The sequence below is a fragment of the Xenopus laevis genome, chromosome 7L (genome assembly GCF_017654675.1).
Source record: "Xenopus laevis strain J_2021 chromosome 7L, Xenopus_laevis_v10.1, whole genome shotgun sequence".
In the NCBI taxonomy this organism is placed as follows: Eukaryota; Metazoa; Chordata; class Amphibia; order Anura; family Pipidae; genus Xenopus; species Xenopus laevis.
In genome coordinates this window covers 56,437,850-56,456,595 of record NC_054383.1, presented here as the reverse complement: position 1 = coordinate 56,456,595, position 18,746 = coordinate 56,437,850, and the positions used below count along the sequence as shown (strand labels likewise).

General features: G+C 36.9%; 1 protein-coding gene across 17 annotated transcripts in view; it reads right to left on the bottom strand.

Annotated features, from left to right (window-relative positions):
- The window catches only part of kcnma1.L (potassium calcium-activated channel subfamily M alpha 1 L homeolog), a 673,250-nt gene that overhangs the window by 140,881 nt on the left and 513,623 nt on the right, over positions 1–18,746 (bottom strand). For all 17 annotated transcript variants that reach the window (XM_041568337.1, XM_041568334.1, XM_018240308.2 and 14 more), the window contains 2 exon segments: positions 7,723–7,853; positions 3,535–3,729 (listed from right to left, as the gene is read on the bottom strand). In XM_041568337.1, coding sequence (XP_041424271.1) covers positions 3,535–3,729; positions 7,723–7,853 — 326 coding nt within the window.

The following is an 18,746-nucleotide window of genomic DNA, read 5'->3' as shown; positions in this document are numbered from 1 at the left end:
GATTTTTGGTTGGCTCCTCAACAACCTATGACATACAATTGCCATGCAACAAGTTTATAGACTTGTTCCCTTTAACTACCCTGACAGTACTGTTGATCCAGTCAATATCTGAGTAATTAAATTTCCCATTATCATTACTTTCCCCAAACTAGCAGCCTTTTCTACTTGCAACAGGAGTTTAGCCTCCTTCTTTTAACTTACTTTCTAGCATACGCATACAATTAATTTCCTTGACTCTTTATAATTTGTGAAAAGCTCCACTTATAAGGCTTCAGCTCCCTCATTTTCCAACATCACCTCCTCCTTTATATTGGCTTTTAAATCCTGCGTAACAAATGGGCATACCCCTCCACCTTTTCTATTGCCTAATAACATAGTACTGCGGAATATGTTGGTACTATATATGTAAATAATTATAATAAGAATAATAATAGACTACTGCCATACTAATACTACTGTAATATAAAACTGCTTTCCTTCACTCATTCTTCCCTTTTATTATTGATCTGTCATGTAATTTAGGCTTATGTGATTCAAAAACATTCAATGTCATTCTGGGGCTCCTGGGAAGAGTGACCGCATGGGATCCTCAAATCAACGTTTAAAAGGCCTGAAAACAAAGATTGTTCAGTATCATGGTTTAGGGAAAAGCATCTAAGAGGTTTAAACTGTCAGTTTCAACTGTAAGGAATGTAACCAGAAAATGGAAGTCCACAGGCACAGTAGCTGTACAACTCAGGTCTGGCAGGCCAAGAAAAATACAGGAGCGGAGGATTGTGAGAATGGTTACAGACAACCCAAAGATACCTCCAAAGACCTGCAAGAACATCTTGCTGCAGATGGTGTATCTGTACATCATTCTACAATTCAGCACAATTTGCATCTTCTTTCTCATCTGTATGGCAGAGTAATGAGAAAGAAGCCCTTTCTGTACTCATGCAGACACAAACAGAGTCGTTTGTTGTATGCAAAAGCTCATTTAGATAAGCCACAGTCATTTTGGAACAAAGTGCTTTGGACTGATGAGACAAAAATGTATTTGGTCATAACAAAAATCGATTTGCATGGTGGAAGAGGAACACCGCATTCCAAGAAAAATATCTGCTACCTACTTTCAAATTTGGTGGAGATCGAGGGTCAGATGAATTAAACCCAAACTCAACAAATTCTTTAGGATAATGTTCAAGCATTAGTCACAAAGTTTAAGTTACACAGGGGTTGGATATTCCAACAAGACAATTATCCTAAAGACACTTCGAAATCTACAAAGGCATTTATACAGAGGGAGAAGTAAAATATTCTGGAATGGCCGTTACAGTCCGCCGGCTTGAATATTATGGAAAATCGATGGGAGGTTTGAAGCAGGCTGTCCATGCTGCAGCCATCAAAAACTGGAGAGATTTTGCATGTACGATTTTGTATGTACGAATGGTCAAAGGCTATAAGAGGCGTCTAGAGGCTGTTACATTTCCAAAAGGAGGCTCAACTAAATATTGATGCAATATCACTGTTGGGGTGCCCAAATTTATGTCTAATTTTGTTTTGATGCATATTGCATATTTTCTGTTAATCCAGTAAACTTTATGTTTATGCTGAAATACTAGTTTCCACAAGGCATGTTATATATTAAAAGGAAGTAGCTACTTTTAAAGCTCAGCTAATGATAAACAAAACTCCAAAGAATTAAAAGGGGTTCCCAAACTTTTTAATATGACTGTAACAATAAAAATACTTATTTATTTATGATAATCCATATATTGAATGTTCAAAAAGCAGTTTACAAACTCCCCAAAATAGAAATTTGCAAACATAATCCTAAACAACTTTCCAATTTTTTTTTTATTAAAAAATGTTCAGTGCTTTTAGAGGGCCGAAGTGAATTCGAAGTGAATTTTCAAATTCACTTTCGAAGTAATTTTTGGGTACTTCGACCATCGAATAGGCCAAAATTCAATTCAAATTGAAAAAACTTTGAATATTCGACCATTCAAAAATCGAAGTACTGTCTCTTTAAAAAGTTCGACACTTCGCCACCTTAAACCTGCCGAATTGCTATGCTATTGCAAGTATTTGGCTACGTTTTTAGAAGTCTAAGTTTTTTTTTGAAAACATTAGATCGATCAATTAAATCATTTGAATCGTTCGATTCGAACGATTTCTATGATCGATCGAACTATTTGAATTCGATTGAAAACAGCTAAATTCACTCAAAAAAAACTAATTTCTACAATTCGATTGTCGAATTTCGTGACCACATGGGACGCATGGGAACACTACTTCCTGCTTTTCAGCTCTCTTAGTTTACACTGACTGGTTACCCTGGTTACCAGGCAGTAACCAATCAGAGGCTTGAGGGCGGGACACATGGGTCATATCTGTTGCTTTGAATCTGAGCTGAATGCTGAGGATCAATTGCAAACTCACTGAAAAAGGTATGTACCATGTGGCCCACCTTCAAGTCGCTGACTAGCTCAGAATTATAAAGCTGAAAAGCAGGAAGTAGTGTTCTGGCTATTATGTTACACATCCAGTCACTCCAGCCTTTATATGTTAAATTTTTGCCTAACTAATTATATTTATTTATATTTCTATTTTCACACTGAACTGTTCCTTTAACTGGAGACTGGGCAGAAGATCTTGACAGCAGTGAAGAAAGCATTAGGTAAATGCGAGCGTGGGGGTAATAATTGATTGTGGTCTGGTCTGTTGTGCCAGGTTGTGCGAGCGGGAGGGTGGATGTGGCGGGGGGGTGATCGGCGCAGGTTGACTAGGGGCACAGCATTTTTAAAATCACCCCTGCTAATAATCAACCCTCTTGTGTAAATAAAAATTATAGTGAACAGAAAAAAACAGAAAAAACAAAGCATATTTTGTAGAGTGTAGCAGAGTCTGCTTTTTTGGGCTGGTGATTAGCACATTATGTTTGAATCCAGGTAACAAGATATGTACATTTTTTATATAAGGCATGTAAAAACATTGGCTCAGAACTCATATGTAAATGGCTGCAGATAGCCACTACCTACTTTCTCTAGAGTATTCATCATACCTCACATCATATATCTCACAATAATAAACAACACACTTATTATTTTAATACATCTATGATTCACAGTAGGACTAGAATGGGAGTTATTATTGAAGCAAACATGTCAACATGGCAAAGTAGACAAAGTATAGACAAATAGCAGGGGACCTTTTTACCCCTGAAGTGGATCACCTTACCAGAGGCCACCCCTTTAGACTAGAAAAAGAAAAGAACTTTCATTTGAAGCAACGTAGGGGGTTCTTCACAGTCAGGACAGTGAGGTTGTGGAATGCACTGCCTGGTGATGTTGTGATGGCTGATTCAGTTAATGCCTTTAAGAATGGCTTGGATGATTTTTTGGAAAGACATAATATCAAAGGCTATGGGAAACCGCCTTAGCGTAATTCGGAGCTTTCTGGATAACAGGTTTTCGGACAACGGATCCCATACCTGTACTTCTTTTACACTTAAAATGCCTCAGTTTCATTAACTATATTTAACATTCTTACCCCCAAATCTGCAAATGGTCCATCATACAAGGCTAATTGGGCTACTCGACAGCGGTCTCTGTTTGCTAGAGTTTGTGGGGTGCTATAACCTCCACGCAGAGCATTCTCTTCTGCAACGAGGGCTTCCAGCTCTGGTGTTGCTCCCCCAGTCACCAGAGTTCTGATCAGAGTCAGGATGTTATCATTGAAGTATGTCTAGGACAAAAGAGGTCATTTTAATAAATTTGGTAATAATAAGCCAACTATAGACAATGCGTACTGTGATAATTTCCAGTATAATGATCTTAACAAACATATAAAGTACAGTTTTTTAATCAAATCTATTCCTTATTATCACAGCTAGACCACGTATAAGCAAAAGTCACAGCAGAAGCATTGCGCTAAAAATCTAAATTACTTTGTTTTGTAGCTAGCCATACCTCCACTTGCCTATACTGAAAACCGATTGCTTGTCTGCAGAATTAACATATTTGGATCTTTCCTTTAAAATACTATGTATGCTCCTGCTGTTGTTACATGGGACAAATCTTTACAAAGTACTTGCAGTGCTTTCTTGCTTTGGAATCTTTGGATTACATTCCAAACATCTGACACACATTCCCTTGGTAATTGGTATGTTTGGAAAATAAACCAGATAAATGTATACAGGCAGCTGTTTCTGTAGACTTCTGTGTTATTATCATCATCTTATACTGTATTTCAATGCAAGTTATGATTAGGGACGCGCAGAATCCAGGATTTGGCCGGGATTTTGCATTTTTCAGCAGGATACGGATTTGGCCGAATCCAAGTGCCTGGCCCGACCAAATCCTTTAAATCATGTGACTTTTCATCAACAAACAAGGAAGTAAAAAAAATTTAATCGCATGGTTCTCTTTGACCCTTTTTAATCTTAATTTGCATATGCAAATTCAGGTTCAGATTCAGCTAAGGATTCCCCCGAATCTTTCACAAAGGATTAGGTCGAATCCCAAAATAATGAATTGGGTGCATCCCTAATTATTATTATATACATAAGTCTAAAGAAACTGGATTTGCTTAGTAACACTCTACCACCCCCAAAACACTCTACCACCCCCAAAACACAAAGGGAAGCCTACATGCAATAAAACATCTTTACCCCAACAGTTTCAAAATAATTCACACAAAGGGGCACACACTAAAATTTGGTGTAGTTTCACCAAAAATGAAGATTTCCCTCAACATCACCAATTTACTAAAAGAAGAATACGCCAAATTTTGGAGAATAAACTTCGCAGTGGTTAAAATTCTCTTTGCATTGGTGTAAATTTACCTGTCTTCTCCAGGTGAACTTTCTCCAGAGAAAATTCTCCAATTCACTAAGAGCATAATTGCGTATTTTCATCAAGAGAAATTTTTTCAGGTTCGGGCTGGTAAACTTCCCTTATAAAGATAAAGCAGTGACTTTCAAATCTCCAGAATTCTCTAGATAATCTCACCACTACTATTGTATGGGGAAATGTACTGGTGAATTTTCACAGAGAATTTACTCCAGGAGAAAATTCACATTTCTCTTGAAAAAGTGAACTTATGAATTTTAGTAAATATGATAAATGTTGAGAAAATACACCTGGTGAAGTGAGGTGAACTTTGGTGAAGTTAGATTAAGAAAAAATTCACACTTTAGTAACTGTGCCCCAAAGGGTCATGTAACAACACCCACCCAGTGATCATCTACCACTCAGTTAAACATTTTCAAGATTACTCAGAATTTCAGCTGCCTTTAATTTTGCTGTGCATTCATCTGGAAGGTGTAAACTTGATAGACTTTTTTTTTTAATTTAAAACTAGAATTAACTATTTAATGGCTGGTTATGGAGTTTTTACAAAAAAGTTCATCTGACATGCAGTGTAAATCATGTAATTTTGAAGCAATATCAATTGCTACAGATTCGACTGACATATTCTAAATATTGTTTGAGAAAAGTAATGTACTTAGTATATTTTTTATGTTCTTTACATACTTAAGGCCATCTTACAAGTTTCCATGTGATGTTATTTTAAGACACCAACATTCTTCATGCTTTTTCAGGTGTTGTGCACAGGTGTTTCACATTTTTTGTAATTTAGTATGGCGGACATTTCACAGAAATGAGTCTATTAAAATGATATATCTTATATATCTGTACAAAGAGATTAATATAAAATATGCCACAGCATCTGGGCACTTGTGTAGTTATTTGTAATTTAGTATGGTGGGCATTGTACAGATATGAGCTTATTTAAATGGTATGCCTTGTGATGCTTCTGTGTACAAAGAATTGCTAAAAAACAATTCAATATAAATTATGCCACAGCATCTGGGTAAGTGTACTGCAATGAACATTAGGCCACGTTTTATAAAATGTGCATTTTTTTGGGTTTACCTGTGTCCATTTTGAGTGCAAAAATCATATTAGAGTACAAAAATTGGAACCCTTTCTTCTACTACAAACAAAGGCAGTGCTAATGCAATTTCTAATAATTGTAGGATCCTGGGTGCAGTGAAAGCTTCATTGCCTTTTCAGACATGACAATGATTGATTTTTGAGCAAAACTTTATGCTGCAAATGTCACAGCAGATTATACATTGCTGACTCAGGTCCAGGGTGCCTATAAACTCTATTGTAGCTAGTCTTGACAGCAACACAGATCAATTAAGCATAAGCCAGCCGGGCTGGTGCCCTTTTAAAAAACTCTAGGGTATATGGTTCGTGGGGTCTCTTCTTATAGATTCCTGTTCTTTAACATCAGCACAGCATCTGTGTGACAGGCAACAAATGTTTTTTTTTAAATATAATGCCATAGCATGCTGATGATGGCTTCATTAGAGTTAGGCAAATAAACATAGCAAAGTACTCTGCTATCATATTGTTTAATCAGAAGATACATTAGCCCTATTATTAATACATGCATCACACCTGCTTTATGCACAAAACACCCTGCTTTCTGGTTTATGTGACAGCTGTGTGTGTAAGAAGTGAAATGTCTTGTGACAGAGTAAAACCTGAGTTTATGCACTAGTATACTTTTATACTAGATTTATATTGAAAACAAGCTTTAAGAATTTTTGGTCACAAGCAGTCAGATCAGTGTGGATCATAACACTATAGTTGCTATAGAGAGTAACTATACAATGATTTTACTACAGTAGATTTGTTGTAAAGTGTCTTGAAGAGCTAACATGAAACATTTATTTAATTTTATCGGTTTTAATATCCAAAAAAATGTTTTTGACAGAGAGGTGTAAAGTTATGGAATTCGCTCTCTGACATGGTTGAACAGACAGATTCATTTAATTGTTTTTAGAAAGGTTTGGTTTTATTTAGATCACAATGTTGAATTTTATGGATGGATGTCTTTTTTAAATTAAATTATTACGTTACTATGTTTTAAGTTCATCTGTTGTTTTACATTACAGTCTAATACAGAGAAACCAGTTGTGTTTGTTTTCAAATAAGTGGCCAGTAAATGCTAGTAGTAGTAGTAGCAGTAGTAGTAGCGTAAATCTTCCCTGTAATCATGATGGACAATGCACCAAATAAAATTTTCATATGAAAACCTGTGTCCACGTGGGTTTTCTCCCACACTCCAAAACCTTACAGGCAGGTTAAGTGGCTCCTGATAAAATTGACCCCTAGTATCATACGAATGTCATAAGGATTTTAGGTTGTAAGCGCCACTGTATAATCTCTGTAAAGCAGAGATGTCAGCACTCTAAGATATAAAAATAAATGGAGACCTAGTAGCTAGCTTTTTGAATAAAGGCACATTCTCATAGTTTTGGTAATGTTTTGTACCCCTGGATGAAGCCATAAAAGGCTGCAATCTATCAAGTATATTTAACACAAGTTGAACAATTGACACAGGTTACCTGTTATGAAAACATAGCAAATTCTATATATTTGACACATGTACTGTGAAATATACTGTATAAAGGCAGCTAAATTAAAGGATCTGTATGAAAGAACAATAGCCCTATAATATTAGAAAAGATTAGTAAAATGAGGGCAAAGGGATTATTTTTATCTACTTCTTCTGATGATAAGATGTATATGGTATACTGTAGCTGTTTGGAAACACATTAAACACTTTTAATGTGGATTCATAAAAATTATTTACCCACCTTTCAACATCCAGTGATAAAAACTCATTGACTTTTAAACAGATATACTTCAAAGTACTTACTGCACTCATGAGGGAGTCCAACACACTGACAGCAAATGCTGTCCCACAGGCAAAGGGCTGAGTCAAGTATAACTCTGTATCTGGGTCATCATCATCATCCTGGTCCAAGAACTGAACATTTGAGTCGTTCACTAGAAATCATAGAATGAAAGGAATTATTTGCAGTAAGACCATATAACTTTTGTCTAGCGCTTACTTTAAACATAACAGTCTTTAAACATATCCTTATAACGTATCGTTATGCTAAACTCATTATTCACTTCATTAGCAACAATCTGGAATATTTATACAGAAATACAATCATATAGAATATAGATTTCGGAACATGAAAGATACAAATAGCAAAACTGTTTTCTTATTAACCTTACTCAACTCATTTTTGCACAAGCAAATGTGAAGGGGCAGATTTATCAAAGGTCGAGGTGAATTTTCAGATGAAAAAAAAATTTAATTTAAAGCTATTTTTTGTGTACTTCGACTTGGGAATAGTCCAAATTCATAGTTAAATTAAATTGGGTTGAAAAAAGACAAAGTCAATCAAGTTCAACCCCTCCAAATGAAAACCCAGCATCCATACACACACCCCTCACTACTTTCACATAAATTCTATATACCCATACCTATACTAACTATAGAGCTTAGTATCACAATAGCCTTTGATATTATGTCTTTCCAAAAAATCATCCAAGCCATTCTTAAAGGCATTAACTGAATCAGCCATCACAACATCACCCGGCAGTGCATTCCACAACCTCACTGTCCTGACTGTGAAGAACCCCCTACGTTGCTTCAAATGAAAGTTCTTTTCTTCTAGTCTAAAGGGGTGGCCTCTGGTACGGTGATCCACTTTATGGGTAAAGAGGTCCCCTGCTATTTGTCTAAAATGTCCTCTAATGTACTTGTAAAGTGTAATCATGTCCCCTCGCCTTTTTTCCAGAGAAAACAACCCCAACCTTGACAGTCTACCCTCATAATTTAAGTCTTCCATCCCTCTAACCAATTTAGTAGCACGTCTCTGCACTCTCTCCAGCTCATTTATATCCCTCTTAAGGACCGGAGTCCAAAACTGCACTACATACTCCAGATGAGGCCTCACCAGGGACCTATAAAGAGGCATAATTATGTTTTCATCCCTTGAGTTAATGCCCTTTTTTATGCAAGATACAACTTTATTTGCTTTAGTAGCCACAGAATGACACTGAAAATACTTATGTGCTACTGCCACATTACAGCAAATATCTATGGTACCACTCAACAAATAAGTATTGAATGAAAATACAAAAATATGATAGAAATAAAAAGGAGAATACACTCACAGTTGACCTCAGTCCCAAGGTGCAAAGACCAAAAACACTGTATCCAAAAGGATGTGAGGATCTCCAAAAATAAAGAAACAAATGTAAAAAGTAGAAAAATGTATTAGGACATGAAGACCTAGCGCGTTTCGTGCCTGTTGGGGCACTTACTCATAGGCTAAATGGCACACCCCTGTACACATGTTATATAGGGGCTGTGACCAATCACAAAACTACAAACACATGTTACCACTCCATACAATTAGTGAAGTCCCACCTAGTGGTTAAAACTTTAAATGTTGCATACATGCACAAAGTTACAAAAAGATACACCTCAAAAAAAGCAAACAATGAACAAAAATAACAAAAAAAAAAAAAAAAAGAAAATATGTGTATAAATGAAACAATGAAAAAATAAATGAAAAAATAATAAAGTAATTACAAATAAAGTTATCTAGAAGAAAAAATAATAAAGCCAAAAGAGTTAAAATTTACAATACAAAGTACAATTTGATAAGGTTTCCTCAGTATGTATTTTATACCTTTCGTATATACACATATATTATATCAAGTGTATTTGATGCATATATAGCATACAGGCTAGCCTACAATAAAGAACAGACCTTTATTAAAAGAGATGTTTAGTGAGATATATATAATTTAAGAATAAAATGTTCAAAGAGGAATGATTATTGACTTTTTTTTTTTTGAGTAATTATCGTTCCTCTTTCAACATTTTATTCTTAAATTATATATATCTCACTAAACATCTCTTTTAATAAAGGTCTGTTCTTTATTGTTTTAACCACTAGGTGGAACTTCACTAATTGTATGGAGTGGTAACATGTGTTTGTAGTTTTGTGATTGGTCACAGCCCTTATATAACATGTGTACAGGGGTGTGCCATTTAGCCTATGAGTAAGTGCCCCAACAGGCACGAAACGCGTTAGGTCTTCATGTCCTAATAAATTTTTCTACTTTTTACATTTGTTTCTTTATTTTGGAGATCCTCACATCCTTTTGGATACAGAATGGCACTGCCCAGAATTAGACAACTTGTTATCTACAAAAACCCCTAGATCCTTCTCATTTAAGTAAACTCCCAACACACTGCCATTTAGTATATAACTTGCATTTATATTATTTTTCCAAAGTGCATAACCTTGCATTTATCAACATTGAACCTCATTTTCCAGTTTGCTGCCCAGTTTTCCAACTTAGACAACTCCCTTAGCAAAGTGGCAGCATCCTGCATGGAACCTATAGTTCTGCACAATTTAGTATCATCTGCAAAAATAGAAACAGTACTTTCAATGCCCACCTCCAGGTCATTAATAAACAAGTTGAAAAGCAAGGGACCTAGTACTGAGCCCTGCGGTACTCCACTAACAACACTTGTTCAATTAGAAAATGTTCCATTTACCACCACTCTTTGTAGTCTATCTTTTAGCCAGTTCTCTATCCAGGTACAAATACTATGTTCCAGGCGAACATTCCTTAATTTAACCAGTAACCTTTTGTTTGGCACTGTATCAAGTAAATCACATCCACTGCAATCCCAGAATCGAGGTCTCTACTTACCTTCTCATAAAAAGAAATTAAGTTAGTCTGGCAAGATCTAAAACCATGCTGGCACAAACTCATAGTATTATGATTTGCTATGAAGTTCAGTATCTTATCCTTTATTAACCCTTCGAAAAGCTTTCCTACCACTGACGTCATTAACTATCTATTATTATAACTAACTAACTGGCCTATATGTTTGAGGCTGAGAACGGGATCCTTTTTTGAATAGAGGCACCACATTAGCAATTCACCAGTCTCCCGGCACTATGCCAGATCTCAATGAATCCTGAAAAATTAAGTAAAGATGTTTGGCAATCACAGAGCTAAGCTCGCTAAGTACCCTGGGATGAATACCATTTGGGCCCAGACCTTTGTTAATCTTAACATGTTCTAGTCTCTTTTGATTTTCCTCATGTGTGAACCTTGCATCATTAGTTGTATTACTAGAATTGGGACTTTTAAAAAGGAAACCTTCACTTACTGGTTCCTCATTTGTGTAGACAGATGAAAAATATGAGTTCAGAATCTGTGCTTTTATTTTGTTTTCATCAACCAGCTGACCACCCTCTGATAGTAAGGGTCCCACCCATTCCTGCTTCATTTTTTTACTATTAACATATTTAAAAAATAATTTTGGATTTTTTTCTAATCGAATTTGAAAAAAATTCAAATATAGAAATTTATCATCTACTGTCTCTTTAAAATTTCGACTTCGACCATTCGCCATCTAAAACCTGCAGAATTGCTGTTTTAGCCTATGGGGGACCTCCAAGAACCTATTTGGAGTTAATTGGTGGACTTTGAAAGATCAACGTTTTTTCTGGGGAAAACTTTGATTCGAATTTGATCGAATGCGCTATTACTTCGAATTGTACAATTCGAATTTTGTCGAATACGACCTATTTGGTCAAAAACTGAAATATTCGGTTAAAAAAAAAACCGACTTAATTTCGTTTGGTCTTTTTGAATTCAAATGTTGACGTTTTTCAAATTTGAATTTCGACCCTTGATAAATATGCCCCAAGTGTTACTTGAAGAATGTTGTAACTTAAGTCTAGCGATCATATTCCTAAAAAAAGAAAACAACAAGATAGCCAACCTTTTCCAGGCATAAATTACTGATTTCAAATGGGTTTAGGGAAATCTTAACTTTATCCATAAACAAACATTAGAAGATGATGGCTCTCAAATGTAGCAACCGATGCTTGGGATCAAACTGTCTAGTCAAAACAAAATACTGATGTTACAAAGGGTGAACATACCATTATCCCCATAACCTGTCAAGAGAATTCCAAAGTCCTGTAAAAGTTAACTTTGCATGTTGTCTGTTCAGCCTTTCATACATTTTGCCCAAATGTTGTGCAAAGAAAATATGTTATCACCCACACTGTTTATGCCTAAAATCTGATACCTAACGCCTAATTTAGACTAAGCTGCCCGTATTCCAGCGACATATTGCATTTGATAACTTTTAATGCAAATAAAATTAAGACAATAAATTAGCAAAGCTTACGTTTTGCCTAAAAGCTGCATCAAACAAATTTAAAAACAGACAAATGTAAAAAAGGCTTCAAATTAACATGCTAGTGGTAGGTCTAACACTATGCTTACTGTATTTGACAAATAATGCATACGCATGGAGAAACATTTATTGCACCAGCTAAGACAAGGTTCCACAAAGTAAAAGACTGAAATATAGGCTGAACTACAGCTTTTCATAGAGTGGTATGGAAGGCACTCTGAGGCTGGGGTTGGAAGGTAGGTAATCATAAAGAGTGCATGTTTTAAGCACAGGGATGAAGTAAGTCTCACTATTTAATTAGAAATTAAATACAATTAAATATTTTAAGGTTAAGCTCTTTGCTAACAGTAAACAGTTTTCTCAGTATAAAAACCATTTAACAGGCACTTCACATATTGTAGATCTCTGTTTTTTTTCTAAAAGAAAATAATACCTTTGATAGACAATAGGGTTTCGTACATATGAAACAGACAAAAACTCAAACATGTCAAGGATTTTAGAAACAGACAAATGTGAAACTAGGTGGGCATTATGGTTCTTATCTTCTCTCTGTATGTGTGTTTCTTTCTAACAAAGATTTCTCTGAATATCCCACTGGCCATGAGAAAATAAGGATTTATCTGGTTTTCAATAACCCAAAAGCTTGATCACCACTCCAGAGAAGTAAGATATAATAAACAAACACAATGAAAAGGCTGGAAGGCATGTGGAGCCTCGGGTTTTGTCTTTTGAATTACGTCTCTCTTGTCTGAACAGCCAATCAAACTGACAGACAAACGGGAGCTAGGAGCATTTAAGGATCAACATTCTATAAAAGAAGATACTGTATCAGAGGTCAGAATGATCAAAGTTGCACTGATGTTGGCATGAGAACCAAGAACGGAAAATCATTACATAAGCCGCAAACCAGGTTCATTTACAAAATCCAGAGCCACACACACATAAACAGCCACATCAACTACAGTCCAAACAATAGCACTTGCAAGATAATGCTGAGGGTAGTGTTTCTCTGCCACTTTTCAGCCAAAATAAATAACAAAAAATACAGAAAAACCCAAAGAAAAGCACTTAAAACACAAAATAAAACAACATATGCAAATCAGGGATACAACCAGACCAAGATATGTGGATGTATATGCAATTAAATCTATCAACCTCCCAGTACCCGGTACATTTTTAAATTGATTTTGTTCAAGGGACTAGTTAGGTATGCCACAGGGTTCATACAAAGAATAGGAGGAAGAAAACATGTAGCAAACAGATTTTTTTATATTCAATTTTGAAATCTGACATGGGGCTAGACATTTTGTCAATTTCCCAGCTGCCCCTGGTCATGTGACTTGTGCCTGCACTTTAGGAGAGAAATGCTTTCGGCAGGCTGCTGTTTTTCCTTTTCAATGTAACTGAATGTGTCTCAGTGGGACATGGGTTTTTACTATTGAGTGTTGTTCTTAGATCTACCAGGCAGCTGTTATCTTGTGTTAAGGAGCTGCTATCTGGTTACCTTCCCATTGTTCTTTTGTTGGCTGCTGGGGGGAAAAGGGAGGGGGTGGATATCACTCCAACTTGCAGTACAGCAGTAAAGAGTGATTGAAGTTTATCAGAGCAAAGTCACATGACTTGGGGCAGCTGGGAAATTGACAATATGTCTAGCCCCATGTCAGATTTCAAAATTGAATATAAAAAAAATCTGTTTGCTCTTTTGAGAAATGGATTTCAGTGCAGAATTCTGCTGGAGCAGCACTATTAACTGATTCATTTTGAAAAAATTTTTTTTCCCATGACAGTATCCCTTTAAGCTGATCTGTGTTTTTCATTTCATACTACAAATAATTGGCCATGTTGTTTCCCAGTTGCTCCTCTTCACTGGTCAGCAATAAAACCACAGTGGCAATAAGGTAAAGAAAGAAGAGGATCTTCTTCTTACCTAACTCTGTGATAATTGGTATGTGTGTTCCACTGTTTTTTTCCTGACTGTATGAAATCAAAGGCAGCAGTTTGCCAGGCTTAGTTGAAGTGTTATAAAAAGGGAAAGTTAGAGAAAAACACCAATGTGCAAAGAAAAAGTGGTATTGCTCATGGTGGGAAATTTGTTTTAAATAAATACCACAGTATTATAATTGAATACAGGTATGTAACAATAAGAGGTTACGGAGCACCAACCATCAAGCAAAGAGAATGGTGTGCAGGGTCAAGTGTATATTAGAATGTACCAGAGAAGAAAAAGAACTGACCCATATAGCTGCACCCTCCCATCCATTCATCCGAAAGCAAATGTGTAAATTAAATAAAATGTAACTTTTAATAGAACATTAAAACAATGTTCAGTGTATATAAGTTAAAAAATAGGTTAGTAACAGGAAGGTGGATTGACAAAGGTAGTTCTTGTAAGTTCGATTGGTTCTAAATTGTGCGGCTATGTTGTATTCATATTGCCAAACCATATAGCAAAATTGCCATCTTGCCAACCCCTTCACCCACTTAGAGGTCCCTCCCTTGGATTCAGGTAGATACACTCATATTGGATATGACGGTGACGCAAAGCTGTTGTTAGAACTGCCTATAGTATAGGATGTTCTGTGCCTCAGGCACAACTCAGCCAATGTATGTAACACTGACCATCGGATCAATCGAACCTCCAACCCCTTCACTCACAGCGAGTTCCGTCGCTATCCGTAAGCAACTAACGGTAATAATTTGAATCTACCAATCAGAGCACAAGACATCCCAAACTGGGAACTTGCCGGTATCAGCCTGTCTCCATGGCAACTGTGGGGTATCATATTTACGTGTGCATGAAAGGCTTCATGTTACAAAGGGTATTACCGTTGGATTACGTCTTATACGTGTGGGTATAATACAATGGGTCACCCAAGTGCGAGATCCGTGTCATGTGCGCATAGTCTGAGGGGTATCCTATCCAGCGCATTAACTCAGTTTGAGACATGATTAATATCAATGGTAACTTGGTTAATTTAGATTCTGATCACATATATGTTTGATCAAACATAATTCATAGAGAATTGCATGACTGCCATATAGAGCAGTAGACTACATGATAGAGAAACAATTCAGCATATAATTTTAGGTCTAATCGTTTATCAGTCGAATGATTAACCACATAGAAAGACACCATCATCCAGAAAGATTATTTTACTTATTGTAGCTGGATGAAAGATAATTGATGGACAAATACTTATGTGATTTTCCACTCAACCTCACAATATTGTGATTTGTTGCTAATGGAATATATATATAACATATCCTCACAATGTTGCATACATCGGCTGAGTTGTTCCTGAGGCACAGTACATCCTATACTATAGGCAGTTCTAACAACAGCTTTGTGTTACTGTCATATCCAATATGAGTGTATCTACCTCAACCCACGGGAGGGATCTCTAAGTGGGTGAAGGAGTTGGCACTGGAAGTGGATTTATTTGGGTGAATCTGCCATATTTTGCAATCTATTATTAGGGCATACTGAGTATGCAAGATAGCAATTTTGCTATATGGTTTGGCAATATGAATACAGTTGCTGCAGAAGATTTCCTAAAAAAATCATCCATCAAGAATAAATAGAATTTTTTATACAAACTTGGAAACTAATGCACACAATGTCCTTTAATCCCTCTGATAGATATGTATTGTTAAGCAGCCTGGCTTTGTTCTGCCTTGCTACCTGCCACTGTTAAATAATGCATACTTCGGCATACTGTCTGCCCATCATTTATGTCTGAGTAACCTCCAAGTAAGAGCAGAATAGAATATTCCTATGTGCCCCTCAAAGCATCACCCCATGAACACCCCATGCTGAACGCAGGTAGCACTGAACATGCAAATGTAGCCTACCCAAGGGTATGACTTGATATACTAGTGATATGATTGTGGTGACAAAGATTCTCAGTAAATACCAACACAAGCCAAAAGTGAACCCAGATTTATTATACAGGAACTGGGCTGAAATGAATTGGTAATTAAATGTTGAAATAGAGATGGTCAAAAATAACATGCAATGCAATACAATTTATATCAGTTAAATCCACACTAGTATTTGGTAACTAAGCATTTGACATGTAATATATGGATATTTGGGAGCTCCCCTAAGGTCCTAAAAGCCGGCAACATTGGGGCCCTTAAAGAAAGGTTCACTTCCAGGATCACTGAGCTTTGTATATTAGATTTAAATGTGTACTGTCACTTTAAATATAGTTATCCTTGACTTTGTACTCCACTTTGTATTGGTCCGCAATAATAATCCCACAGTGGCTTGGTAGCAAATGGCACAGAATGTTCCTCCTTCCTGAGTCTGTCTGAGCAGAACTATACTATACAGTCAATCCTTGAGTTGCTTTTGCTCAAATGAACTATTTGTTACCTGTATCTCAGTACTGCAGCACACTTACTACTGAGATGTGAGGCAGGGAAGTCTGATACTAATAAACTTGCTTGCAGGCTGCAGGTCTCACTTCCAAACTATCATTACTGCGCTGGAGGCTTGGAATGGCTCTGACTGGATTTCAGTCTGCTTCTTAAACTGTGCAGTAGGATCTCTGTTACCTCCCTTAAATCATGCACACACAATGGCCTTTCACAGAAATCTCCAGCAGCTCTCAGCCACCTTTCACCTCAGGCCTTTTTTTTTCTCTCCTCCTCTATCTTGAGGATTTCCTTTCTCCCACTACCTCTGCAGAGCACAGCCATCTAGGATCTGCTGCAGCTCTCTGAATAACAGTGACTATTAATCGACAAAACAAGTGTAGGGACTTATAGGATCTGTTAGGCTCCTGTTGTGTATTTGCATAAGCTGTGTTAAGTTTTATAAAGTTAATTACCTTTGAAGGATGTTAGAAAGCTGCAGCCTTGGGAATAGTGGGAGGAGACTGGGAAGCTAGTCTCTCTGTGTGTGTGAAATAAAGATGGTGAACTGATAACAGCCTGTCTGCATTACTGGGATATAACAATGGCGACAAGGACATCTGAACCATCTGTGCATCCCCCTGAAAAGTTTCTGCAGCACCAGGAGAGCCTGCAGTGTCTTGGGATCTCTGGTATGAACAGTTTTCAATCTATTTACTGGCATCTGGCCTGGATGAGACCTCCCCTGAGAGGAAAAGGGCCCTGTTACTTCACTCCCTAGGCTCTGAAGCATACCACAATTTCACAACTCTGGGAGCAGATTCCTCATACACTGGCACAGTACAGGCTCTGGAGAATTACTTTAAACCTGCCCCAAATGCTTTAGTGTCCAGAGTTCAGTTTCGCAGGCACTGTCAGGCTGAAGGGGAACTTATACGTCACTATGTTGCAGAGCTGAGGCGGCTAGCAGTCCACTGCAAATTTGGTCCCTTGCAAGATGAAATGATTCGAGACCAACTTATTGCTTATGGAACCAGATACACTTACTTTACAAAAAGCTGTGGAGCTGGGGTGCCAAATGGAAATGGCTTTGCTGGAGGCCAGGAATATGCTGCCCCCTTCAGGAGGGAGTGAAGTCCCGGTTCATGTACACAAGCTGACTGAGACTACATCCAATGCACACTGCTTCAATTGTGCAGGCAGCCGCCATAAAGGTGGCATGAAACTGTGCCCAGCACAAGGGAAACGCTGCAGGCGCTGTAACAAATTGAAACATTTTGCTAAATTCTGCCGCTCAGTGCCAGACACACCAGTTCATAATCTAGAACAAAATGACTGTACACCTGATAATAGTGAGATTAATGGATATTTTCGGCATTACCCACTCCAAGGTACATTAACATGCTTAACTATGGGGTGCCGTTTGTCCCAAATACATTTTGTATACAAAACTATCCCTAATACACAGAATTAATGTCTGTTATGGTATATAAGTATTTGTGACCATACACAGATGAAAAAATTATACAAAATACTTATTTCTATTAAAGAATGAGAACAAAATCTGGTTAATGCACAAAAGGATGTCATTATATCACAAACTCCATTATGTACATTTTAACAAGCAATCTGTCTCACAAATGTATAACCTCCATGTAAAGGACACACTTATGTGCAAAGTATTATGTAAAAAAAAACTTGTACATAATATATAATAGTGTAACTAACTAGTTCATGTCAAGCTATATTTGAATGACAAAATAGATATTTGTGACAGAAAGCGAGATTTTATAGTACAGGATTCATTCTTTCCACTATATGAAAGTTTTGTTTCACAAAACAGATAAAATAACCATTCTGTGAATCAATACTGTCAGTCACATTCATGAACCAATAAGAACAAAGCTTATTGCCATATAACAAACAAGATGAGAAGTTGCCAGCTCTGCTCCACATGGCTGCATCATCCCTAAGGCATAGTATCTGGCCTGCTATAGAGGGCGCCCTCTATATAGAAATATAATGCTGCACTTAAAATGATTGTAGGGAAAGAAAAGTATGCAAAACATAAACATGATAATTTTAGGTGATATGGCTATTCTTATTATATTAAAGAGTTGGAGGTTGAGGAGCACCATCCATCTGACGAAGAGGATGGTGTGCAGGGTCATTTTTAGCTTTTGGTTAGGTAGGCGTCTGATAGGGACAACTAATCTATAACTGGGGTAATCGGATCGGGAGGGGACCTTGGAGGGTGAAGGGGTTGGTTTATCGGACGATCC